Source organism: Sceloporus occidentalis, unplaced genomic scaffold (assembly GCF_023333645.1).
Source record: "Sceloporus occidentalis isolate IW3139 unplaced genomic scaffold, rSceOcc1.0.p SCAF_2, whole genome shotgun sequence".
NCBI lineage: Eukaryota > Metazoa > Chordata > Lepidosauria > Squamata > Phrynosomatidae > Sceloporus > Sceloporus occidentalis.
Window position 1 is genome coordinate 158917242 of NW_028316982.1, and position 12910 is coordinate 158930151.

General features: G+C 38.2%; 1 protein-coding gene across 3 annotated transcripts in view; it reads right to left on the minus strand.

Annotated features, from left to right (window-relative positions):
* The window catches only part of FGF14 (fibroblast growth factor 14), a 375861-nt gene that overhangs the window by 83092 nt on the left and 279859 nt on the right, over positions 1 to 12910 (minus strand). For all 3 annotated transcript variants that reach the window (XM_089511239.1, XM_089511240.1, XM_089511238.1), the window contains exon 2: positions 404 to 514. In XM_089511239.1, the coding sequence (XP_089367365.1) occupies positions 404 to 514 (111 nt within the window). The remainder of the gene's footprint in view (positions 1 to 403; positions 515 to 12910) is intronic.

A 12910-nucleotide genomic window follows, 5' to 3' on the forward strand; every position in this document is an offset into this window, starting at 1 on the left:
TTAAGACACACTTGAAACTGGTTTTGTTCAAAAAGACAGGACAAGACTTTGGAGGTCTTTAAATAGAGACTGGATGGCCATCTGTCAGGTATGCTTTGATTTTGAATTCTTGCATGTCAGGGGGTTGGACTGGATGGCCCTTGTGGTCTCTTCCAACTTTATGGTTCTATGATTCTGTGACCTAGGTCTCCATAGAACATCATCAGTACTTTCCTTAAATCAGATAATACTTCTTAACCAGGTACAAATAAAAGAGTTTCTTTAAAATACATGCCTTCAAAAATACCCCCTTCACTGAAAGATACATCAAAGAACATCCTATTATAAAGCAGCTAATGATACCTTTATTGTCAACTCTGTAATGGGTGAGTGAGGTGAACAGTTTCCTAGAGCAATCACTTACTAGAATTACTGCTGTCCTCCTTGGTTCCATCGAGACTTCCATCGGGGTGCATTTGCAAGTAGTAGCCTTGCCTGCAATATAACCTGGTCACTATACCCTTGAGCTGGGGATCTGAAAGACAAACATATTTTATCACTAGCCTCAAAACGATGTTATAAGATATTCCTATGTCTCTCTTTCAGAAGGACATTTATTGTAGTAGCAGTATGGCTACTCTTAATGTCAGCCTTTAAATTACTACAAATCCCTTATGGTCTATCAGAGTTTTAGTAGGTATGTTGCTCCCACATAATTTGAAATCAAGGTTAAAACCATTGTTTTTATCAGAAAGCATTAATGATACCAAACTCTTTCATGTTTCTTCACTGCAAATGAACCCATATATTCCTTAACAATGAGACCTTCAATATCTTTCTCTCTGATCGGTTGATCTAATATCAAACAGTGAGTTGATAAGAATTTCAGTTAAGAAATAAAAGAGATCAGTTGATTATCTTTATGCACTTTTACTGATACCCAAAATGTTTGTTCTCATACAATTTTTTCTCATCTTCATCTTGACAAATATCACAATAATTTAATACAGCCTGAATTCCTCCCACAGAATGACAAATGAGAAATGAACTATATTTGACTAGACATTCTGATAAGACTAAGGAGGGACATAGTTAATTAGTTGGCCTTTGGGAAGATAAGATGTGATGGTGACCAGCAACACTAACATACTATGAACCATCACTTAGCTGTGAAATAATATGCAGTCTAAAGAAACAGAAATACTAAAATGATATCTTTAAAAAGTTCCAACAACAACAACAAAATTTTTCACATCAAACACTAGCAGGGTGACCAGACACCTTCCTTTTCCAGGTCCTACACTTCAATCTTCTGTCCAGAAGGAATTTCAAAATGTTCTCCATTTCCAGCATGACTAAGAAACATGAATTTACTTTCATATTAGTGTTTTCCAGTTTTATTTTGTAATGTCCTACATTTTTCTTGAATGTTCTGCATTTTGCAATGCCTTGTCCTTTGTGGTTAGGACATCTGGTCACCCTGAGCACAAGCTTCTTATAACTACTTGTTTCGGTTTCTTAATATGTAGCTAGTTTTCTTTCTTTCTTTCTTCAACAGACCACAGCCTATAACTTTTCATGTATTAGGAAATTTGTACAGTCTGCACCTTTTTTAAAAAAACAACCCTTCTTACTGCAAAGTTAATTCTTTGCAATGCATATAGCAAACTGAAAACTAGTTAGTCTTTATTGTCACATTATATTTTATTTCAAGTTGAGAGTCTTCTTAGAAACAGAATTGCAATATTTTCAAAGGTTTTGAACACAGCTAAGATTCTTTATCTTGATATACTATGAGTACTATCATAAACATACAGGTTAAGCATCGACTCAGACCAATGAATAATGCAACTTTTCATATTCATATTATTCGTAAACAAATATGGTATTTGTTAAGCATGTTTGTTGCTAATGAATGAGGCTACATGTATGCAGCTCTTACTGAAGCATATTATACCAAATGTTTTGGATTGGATCCAGAGGTACATAACCAAAAGACATTCTGGCAGTAGCAACTACATAGCAATAGCAAGTACATTTCTATACTGCTTACTGATTTACTAGCACTGTTCTGTAAGTTCCTGTGGAAAACCTAGCAAAAGATATCCTACCACAGTGACCCAGCTAAAGCACACATATGGAATACTGTACAAAGACATGTCCAGGAGAGTTTGCACAATATTTTGTACTAATAGAAGCTTCCAGATTTCAATTCCCCTTTCTCATATGCAGGGATTGTTGTTGTGTCACTAAACATCCTTTCTACTTGCAGTTAGTACCTAGTACAACTGGGCCCTCCTAGATATATATATATATATATATATATATATATATATATATTGACTAGAAGTCTATGAAATCTAATGGCTGGTGCTCGCAGACGTTCTGGGCAACCCCACATACATACAAACAGCCTGATCTCCCACCCTTCACTTACTGGAATGGAACCTCCAGATCCAACCCCTTAGTTCTTTTATTGTTAGAACTACTTAAAGTTAATATTTAAAAGCATGTGGTAGAAAGGGAGAGAAAATCTTCAGGTTTTAGAAATGATATCCTATTGGAATTCACATTTGAGATCACTGAAGTAAGTGATCTCAATTATTGCATGCAAGATGGGTAATAGATTCATTGTATGGAACAGTTTTACAAAACAATACTGTACTAACAATTATTTCTGACATATAAGGCCAATTGTTTTTCAACAAGATTTCCCCCCCAAATAAGTTTGTTTGCACTAGGGCTAGAAATTATGGGGTTCTCTGGATGTTTTGTGACTCCATCTCCCAGCAGCCCTAGCCATCACTGTGTGATGAAAACTGAGAACTGAACAATTCTCAGCTTTGGTTTATATATCAATCCTATCTACATTCAACTCTGTGTATTACTAAAAATACAGCTGAATTTATTTCCAAGTAAACAGTCACAGGACAGGTCTGCACAATGCCTAATCTTAAATCACATTACATGAACCTTGCAGTTAGAATCTTATAATTCTTTCATACACCACCACCCAGCCATCCAATCATCCATTCAATCATCCATCCATCATGTTATTTATATCCAGCCCTTCCCTTAGAACTGTGACTCATTTTTGGCATTATTCACATCAGTCCAACCTAACTGCACCTTAATACTGATTTGGACACCTTTTGAGTATCTTCATACTGATCTAAATATCCATATAGCACAAATTGTAAGTGACAGAGATATGAATACACCTGAAAGAAAGAAGGTTTCACAGCTGCATTTAAAAGAGATGTTTATTGGTTTTGTTACAACAAAACAAGTTCTACTATTGTTTCTATTGATTTTATTATGCACATTTGCTTTGCATTTCTTAAAAACTTTCTCAAATTGTCCTGATAAACAGCGGTCTATCCATCTTTAAATAAATAAATAAAGTATGTGTAATTGCTTTAGGCTTATCACTATCCTATTGTTTATTGTCTCTGGAAAATTATCAAGACACACATACCCCAACTGATTCTTCCCCCAAGCTATACACAACACTTCACACAGAGTGACCTCAGGACAATGGTGTTCTTGAGCCACAAGGATCAGGCCAAATCACCCTTTCGCTCATTCTTTCTTTATCTGCTGTTTTTCCTGATTATGTTAATTTTCTTTTTGTGCCCACAGCTTTTCCACACCTTGTGAAATATAACTGAAGGTCTCAAAGATTTTTTTGTTTGTTTGTTTCAAGAATCACAGGGCTCAAAGAATGACAAGCAAGGACTGTTGAAATGCAGCCTTTTCTACATAATCTCACTCTCTTGACTTATTCTAAATATTAAAAATGAACTAGCATTTGTCTGTCACACATTCTCTCACTTTGTGTGAAAGACAGAGGGTTTAAATCCCCTACAAAAATTGCAAGATAATTGTGATTTCCTATATCGAATGTGAAAATGTATAAGGGTGCATATACACCACTTTACATGCTGTATTTCTAGCTTATGGAATCCTGGGGTTTGTAGTTTGACAAGATCTTCAGTGTCATCTGCCAAAGCATGCTGGTGTCTCACAAAAAAACAAATCCCAGGTTTAGATAAAATGAAGCCATGGCAGTTAAAGTGGTATTACACTGCATTGCATTATTTCTACAGTTTAAATTCAACCTAAGCCACAGAGTTTAACGTAAGGTGAAAGATATAACTTCTATGTATTTGATTTAAACATTTTTTTAAAAAGTGTATTTTATTATTATGCCCACACAGACAATATATCAATTAAAGATAGATTTTAAGAATGCAAAGCTTCAAATTACGATGTATCCTACTGTATATAATCATGTAGCAATCTAGAAAAAAATTGACCCCAAAAAATCAAGTCCATTTATCCATGGGTCAATGTAAGTACTGTACTTTAACTCATACATAATCATCCCCTGATGAAAGACAAGAGTTTAATCCACCCTGGAAGCTCTGATACTCCCTCTACTCTCTCATCCACCCAGCCTTTAGTGTTATGCCTGCTGGAATTTTGTAAGTTCTTCGGCATCGTTTTCCTTTGCTTCATTCTTTATATCCTTTGTTACATGTCACTAAGGCGGGTTATAGACCGCCGCTTTGAGGCGGTCTGCCGCCGCCGCCGTTTGCTCCGTAAGGGAGCCGTCGCAGCCAAACCAAAATGGAGCTTCTTTCTGCAGCGCCCTAATGACGTCGCGAGGCGCCGCTGGCGCACTCGCGACATCATTAGCACCGTGACACATTCGGACGCACAGCGTCCGATACGTAAAGATGGCACTGGCCGTGTGGAATGGCCAGCGCCATATTGTACGGACAGAGTCCGTATTAGAGCCAGGGGCGTCTAGAAGAGACGCCCCTTTTTTAAAATGGGACGTCCTGCGGACGTCCCAAGTGCCGGTCTGTAACCGGCCCAAGTTTTGTCCTTGGTTTATCCATGGGTTATAGCAAATCCATAATTTTGGCCCCAAAACCTGCCCTTGACTTATACATTAGGTCAATTTATAGTTGAGTATATACGGTACAGACATATTAAGTTCAGCCGTACAGTAGAGCTTGTCTCCAACATTTTAAATGATATTGTATATAGTATAATGCATCAGTTGGGACTGTGACTTGTGTACATTTTGATTTCTATCAAATCGTACAAGATTATGTCTTCAGATTCAGGATTAAAGGATAGCTGCTTTCTCTTCTTGTTTATTATAACTTAAAATATATTGTTAAGTTGAAAGCTTAACTGAACTAAACCCAAAGGGAACAATCTCATCTGTTTTTCCTTTTGCAGTGTACTGTGGAATAGGATATTCTTTATGTAGCTTTCTGCCAAGGACATGATCAACAAAAAACTCAAAAACTCAGTCATGGAGGTCTGTGGTTGTAAGGCATCAGCAAACCGTCCATGGAAATTTAATCATATAATCCATTTTAATTTAGTCATGTCCTGAAAGGACAGACAGAATAGAATGTCAGATCCATTTCTGAACATGCTCAAAATTTATATAGAAGCTAACAAATTTGCATCAGTATGAACCCCAAATAAGGAGTATCTATAAAGCAGTAGACTACACATTCTATGCATGGGGATTGCAAATAGAAAAGACAGTAGGATAAGAAAAAAGATGTCCATATACAAAGGTGTATACATGCCGAAAAAGAAGTAATTCAGATGGTTCACTCTTTGATTTAAGATAGTGATTCCTGTCCTTTCTGTGTGTTTCACTCATCTCTGTGCCAGCTTCAGATAAGCTTCCCGTAAATCAAGGTTTCATCCCAAAGTTTCAGGTAAAGAAGATGTGATGTACAATCTAGAGAACACTGGCACATTTTTGCACCTGGCGATTCTACCTATATCAGTAACTAATGTAATTCGTTAGGATACAGCTTTTCAGTGGTCCCTGAAGAATATGAATTTGCAAAGCACCTGGGAAAATTCCACAGAAAATAAGGTATTCAGGATGTCAGTGAACAGCTCAGTAGGGAAAGGACAGCAACCTTATTTGTAATCCTAAGTACAGAATTCTGAAACACAGCCAATTTTGTATTGTTATGTGCAGGAAGCTTCTCCTATAATACAGAGTGGCAGGGTTCCTTTACTTATTATTAACTTCATTTACTCCTTGCCAGAATGCATAAAAGCACATTAAATGAAGTGGTATATTCTTTCTGGTTAGATATGCAGAAGCATCACTCCAAAATGCGGCTGACATATTCACAGATTGTAAAGTATTATATGTTACAATTTCTTGTTAATATGTGAACTGTACAGAATATGAGTAGGAACCATGCATATTACTTGTATACAATTTTACATTTGCTTGTATTGACAGGCAGAAACATCTATTTCACACAGAAGGAGAAAGTGCACATTCAACAATCCAGCCACAAAAGAAAAGAAAGAACAAGAAAAAAAAATTAAATTCTACTCCCTTCCAAACTGATTAACCAGGAATTTGCAATATATGTCATACACAAGAATTATAGGGGAACTGAGGTCAACTTTTGTTTTTAATTTGAGGACTGTGCCAAAAAGAAAGGCTTTCCCAGTCTGTCTTACAGCATATTTTGGCAATGCACACCTACCCTCTTCATCTCCTGCTGCTATCACTCTGTGTAAAGCAATCAATTAAAAATAAATGATAAAGCCTTGCCAAGTACAGACAAAAGGGTTGTGCTGTGATAGCACATAAACAGAAGGAGGAATGAGTGATTTAAGCTAAGCAGGGTGTACTACATACAAAATAGAAAAGACACCTAATTCTCTTACCATGACTGCTGCATTTCCTATGGGAAGGACTTTCTGTTATTTTCTCTTAATTTCCCCATTAATGTATTGTTTTGAAAGTGAAAGACCAGGCACTGTAGAGGCGAGTTAAAATTGTGAGCCACTACTTTTGTCAAACCATGCCCTCCAACATGAAACCACACCCTCCAACATTTCATGAATGAAAACTGGGACACATGTGGCCAAGCAACATCAGTGGATGGTCAAGATAGCAACTATTATTAATTCAGTGCGAACTGCTTTTGCACTTTGAACTTGGTTTGCACCAAATGAAGTAGACTGAAGAGAAAGGGGGAAGGAGAATAAATTGGAACATTTTAAAAGCAGCTGAAAAAGTGAGACAGAAGATTAATTGGAACTGTCCCTGCCAATTTGGTTATGTGAACAGGATGAGTAAAAGTAGCTGAAGACCTCTGCAACCTCAAGAAACCTCAAAACTTTGTGCAATTTGGCCTGAGATCTTACAAGGTCAATTGATGATGACCAGGGATCCACCCTGGAAGCAGGCCAAATAGGAATTTGCCAGGACCAAGCAAAAGTGCTGACAGCTCCTTCTCATGGCAATCATCACTGTCTGCATTGATGATCATGGGAAGACATTTACACATAGTAATGGAATGCTGGGTTCATTATGTCTCCTTTTGTATGGGATGTATGGAGCTATTTTGTGATCCTTTGTCCCATCCAAAAATCTCCTCTCCCACTAGCTGTCAAGACCTAGGAGGAGGGCCTTCCTTCTACTGTCTTCTGGTGTGGAAGGGAAAGAGAAGAGGTAATTCATACAATTAAGATGTGGCTGCTCTTAGCTTCAAGGAAAAGGAGCCCTCATTTTTACCTCATCCAAGATCAAGCCAGCTACTTTTTCATCATTTAGATTGCTGCCTTCTCTCTTCCCTCCCCATCCATAAGCAAAGCTGCAAGGGCTCCTCTGAGGCTTGACAGCTGCGGAGGTGGTGGTGGTTGGAAGAACACAAAACTACACAGGCAAAGTGTTACACTCTGCCTTCTTAATATAAGACTTCAGCCAAACACTTACAAGATGAAAATAATGAGGAGACTGATTTGTGGTCTTTTTAGAACAGAAGGAGACCCACATTGGAACTAATTACTGCTTACTTGCAAGAAACTTTGATGACAGGGTCACAAAATGCTTTTCAAGCTTATATGGGCTTACTCCACTATGTGACGACTGTTTTGACTCTTAAGGTAACTTCATGTAGCAAAGCCATGCTTTACAAATTATTTAAATTATTTTCCCCTTCTTCTGATTGGTTTTCCCTGATTAAAATCACCATAATTTAAATGTTTAAATAAATACATCATGCGCCAGGGTTCTCTTCTTCTTCTTCTAAAACATCATGGTTAGGGCCAGTGCAAAAGATTAATTTGATTATTTTCTCCCTTTAACTTTGAGACACTGATTTATCTAAGCAACAACTGGATTAAATTGTTCTCGTTTCTTTTTGATTCACTCAATGATGTATTTCCATTTGAGAGGCTGCAGTCTCATTCTCTGTGAATTCTGGTTACCTGCACCCATTCCATATTTCCCCTCTAAATAATCACATTAAAATTGACCACATTTACTCAAATATTTATATCATCATAGGTGGTGTCTGCACAGGCCAGGATAATCCAGGAGCAATCCAGAGTATCCTGACGATGGAGCTGCCCTGACTACCTGCAGTTACCTGGATCACTCTATTCTGACAAGGGACAGTCATTCGCATGTGCGTCCTGCTGTACTGCCTGGTACATCTGCTGCAGCAGCAAGTCCTTCATTCTGAGGTCAGAACAAAGAGCCCAGTGTTGATCACATGGTTGGGTGCTTGTTCTGAGCTCAGACTCTTCCCCACCCCCAAACTGGGTGGCACAACAACATACATTTTAAACAGCCACCCATCACTGGAACCAAAAGCTCCAGATCTTCCAGAATGATATATTTCAGTCCGTTATAAGAGGGTTTGCGCTGAACGGGCTGGATAGCTTACAGACTGTTTACACCAGACTCAGAGATTGGGCCCTCCATCATTGGGACTCCTCTCCAAGAGGATGAGAGCAGAAGCTGTTTTGTTTGGCTCATGTAGGCAGACTTTGTGAGTGATTTTACTGACCTAGGCCCAAATAATCTGGCAGTACTGAAGGTGTCAGGAATAAAACATGGTTATACCCAATACCTTGACCTCCCTTTTGAGAAAGTCCACCGACCACAAGACAAATGGAAATTCCAGCTTAACTTCTTTGGTGGTTAAATTGTGGTTAATGCTACAGTGTTCTTTACTTTAGAGATGGAAGAAAATTTCAAAATGGGGAACTGAAGCAATTTATTTGAAGTGTCTCAGCAGTGTTTTTATTTTAGATTGGACCCTGAGAGGGGTCCAAAATGGATCCCAAATGGATTTGAAGCTTCTAGAATATAGAGTGCAGTGGTCCCTTTTGCAAGAGAATCTGGAGTTGGCAGTCCTTGCCATAACATTAACTTGGGAGCTCTCCACATCATTACATTCTACTTTGCGCTTTGTTCCAAGGCTGGGTCAGAATAATAACAAGAGAAGCAATCCCTGCAGTGATGGCTATCTAAATCATTGTTGTTGATCACATCTGTGTTGCACGGAGGGAGCTGTAAGAGCCATAGGAAAAGTAGTTCCAGTAACTGATTGCATCTCAGAATAGAATCACAAAATGAGTGATTATATATTAACTACCGAGTTTGGTTTGGAGACTCGGTCCAGATTCTGGATAAGTATTCAGAAGATGTTTGAGATGCTGAACTAATTATTTTAGATTAAGTGCTGACTTTATTACACTGAATGAGATGTGAAGCTGCAACTGCAGAAAGCTGCTGAAGGAAAGTAAGTTTTACTACATTTCTCTAGCTGGAAATGATTTGAAGGCAAACAATAAAAAACAACAAAGCTATTTTTGGAATTTTTAGATCCATGGTCCTTCTGAGAAAAATCTTGTCTCTTTTCAAAAGATTTCAAAAGACTGAGTGTGAAGTAGATTTTAAAAAACATCTAAGGCACAATTTATACTGATTGCCATAAAAGCTGGGGGAGAAAAACAAAGGGAACATGACAATAAATTAGAATGCTGCATACTAGGTATATAGCAAAAAAAAATTATCCTAAAATGTGGAGTTATTTTAAAAACAGGTATTGGATCTCCTGGAATCAGCTTCCAGAAAGGAATTCCTCCCATTTCTGGAAGCTAGTCAAAAGTGGATTGGAAAGTCTGTCTTTAACAGCAGTTAAACCAGTTCCTTTGGGATTTGGATAACCTGTTTAAAGAGTTAGCTATCTGTCAGTTCCTTGAAAATCTTCAGTTCTACAATTTTATAACCACATGCCAGTAATGCACCTTTCTGTTTGTATCCTATCAGAAATCTGCCCACGTTCCTTTCTTGGGGAGTGGGTGGGGGGAGATATACACAATAAAATAAGAACACGTTGACCTTTTAAAAATAAAAGGCTGAATATAATGGGAATATCAGCACTAACAGAATACAAGTATTACAAAGAGAAAAAATTTAATAATATTTTTCATGCCTCAACACTATAATACACTTAAAAGGAGAGGGAGATAAAATCTATAGAATCTTGAAAGGGTGAGGAAAAGTCCACAGTTTGCAATGTGTGTGTTTTGGTGAGGTTTCCTTTTCTTCATAATAGATAAAAATGGAAAACTCACAGCTTGAAAAGAGTGGGACATACCAAGAGTATAATACATCAATTTTCCCCTGAAATTTTTCAGAGCTGGGAAAGTAAAGTCATTCTCTCTTTTCATTGTAAGTTCTGAACCTTACTTACAGCCAGTAGACAATATGCCCTTGTCTTCAGTCCAAATCAAGAAAGTGAAAGAGGGAGTGAGAGATCAGGGTTATTGTTAGGTAGGGGTGGGTGGTTGTGCATGTGTGTAAGAGAGAGAGAGAGAAAATGTGTTGGTGCACACATGCCATGTTTGCAATATGAATGTGCATTACTGGGTTTTCGACTGGCTCTAGGACCCCAAATGGTCCTCAGAAACTAACCAGAGATTCTTGAATGAGACAATCAATAATGGCACACATACACCTGATAAACAGCTATTAATCTTCCCAACAGTGCATGCCTAGAGATGAGCATTAGCAATGCCACTAGACATCGTGGTATGTGGACTGGTGCCAGTCTATGAGCTATTTACAACAAGTTTCCAGGAAAGCAAGAAACAGTTGTAACAAATGGGAATAAATATGATGCCAGTTTCTGGCACATGGGAAAAGAAAGCCTGCTGGCCTGTGAAAACAATTATCTTAAGAAGCACTGCTCTAGAGCTTACTCTCCATTCACACAACACACAAATGGGCAGCACATGGCCATATGCAGGTCGTCAGGGTTATTTTTATACCTGCTTCAGACTCCATCCCTACCCATCACACTACTAAAATACTTGTATTTATACTTGTTTAATTCACACAGGAAATATATTTCAGTGGCATCACATCAATGGAGGGGGTTGCTACTGACGGTACACCCAAATGTACATGTGGGAACTGGAATAGATTCTCTGCTTGTGCACAGAAAAAATAACTTGATATTAGAGCCATAATATCGGTGCATAGAGTTCAAAAACTTGGGTAGGGAAAGTAAAAACATGGGGGAAATGGCTAATTTATTAAATCCTTTTATGGTGGAGTGTTTCTATGTGCTCAAAATAAGTGCTCACTAGGGAAAAATTGTTAGAAGGGTATTACATCTACAACTCATCACTACAAAATGTTCCTCATTGAACACAGTGGGACTTAGTTTCAAGTATCATGTCAGCTCACTGTTAAGCCTCATATGTAAAAACAGCCTTATTCTATCTAGTTTGAGAGGCATTGCCATAATCAACTTTTTTTAAGCCAACAAATTCTCACCTTAGAGTTTGCACTTAGCAATTTATTCTTATATATTAAATTCTTATAAATTGTTAAATTCCTATAAATGAAATTATTCTTATAAAATAAATAAATAAATAAAATAAGATTATTCTTATAATTTTGCTACATATCATTGCACCCAAAACCGCACATAAAATCTACAGCACAACCATGATAAAATGACAAGACTGAATGCAGGCTGTTAGTTGAATTCATTTCCAACTGAAAAAGTTAGTCATGACATACGCCATGACTAACTTCTCCCATATTTTTCAAAAGATGTTCAATGGACTTCTGATTTCATTAGTCCATTCATTCACTGCTTGTAAATCTCATCACAAGTGTGACCTCCACATAGTTAGGTGAGGAATTACGGCTTGTTTCCCAGAATCCTGAATGTTGTCCAGAATCCTATTGGGGAGTTATGAATGTGTAACCTAGAGTTAGGCATTTATAATAGTTCTGTATTCACAATCCCTACATATTCTCTAGTTTAGAGCACACATGGGGATTGTGAAACTCCCCCAATCGTTAAGAGGAAGTAGTTGCTACAAGTGGTGGGGGTCATTTCCCCTGTCCCTCAAGAAATAGCTGACTGACTGTCCACCCTCCCATGTGAGTGATCTCCTGCACAAGGGGGAATTGTGACAGGGACCCTAATTCTACCTTCACATCAAGATTGCTCACAGGAGGGAATGGGAACATCAGTCAGCTGCTTCCGGAGTAACAGGGAAACAATCCCCCTGTCAGTTGCAACGGTTGCTTCCTGGTAAGTGGGGATTTGGGGGTCAGAGGCCAAGCTGAGATTCATTGCACAGCTGCATAACTACAGTTACTACCATCTGTAACTGCCCAATAAGATTTTGGCCACTCTCTTCCACATAGTTTACCAGTGACTTTGATTGACTGATTGATTGATTTCATAACCTGCCTCTTTTCCAAATAGCTGAAGACAACTATGTGTCTCTCTTTCCCCCACTTTCTCCCCATAACAACCCTAAGAGCTTTATCACACTAGCAAGATCATGCGGGGAAAGGGGAATGAAACGTGATTTTAAAAAGTACATTCAAATTTTAAATGCATTAGAGACTACATGAGAGAAAACAAACACAACTGACTCCAGGTAAGACGAAGGGATTTGCAACAGGGACCCCTAATCCGGGAACGGAGTTATGCCAGCCAGTTCTGGATGGGTCACACTTTCCCCGAAGGACTCTGTCTGCAGTCTGGGGGTGCTCCTTGACTCGTCTCTTCAGCTGACAGCTCAGGTGGATGTG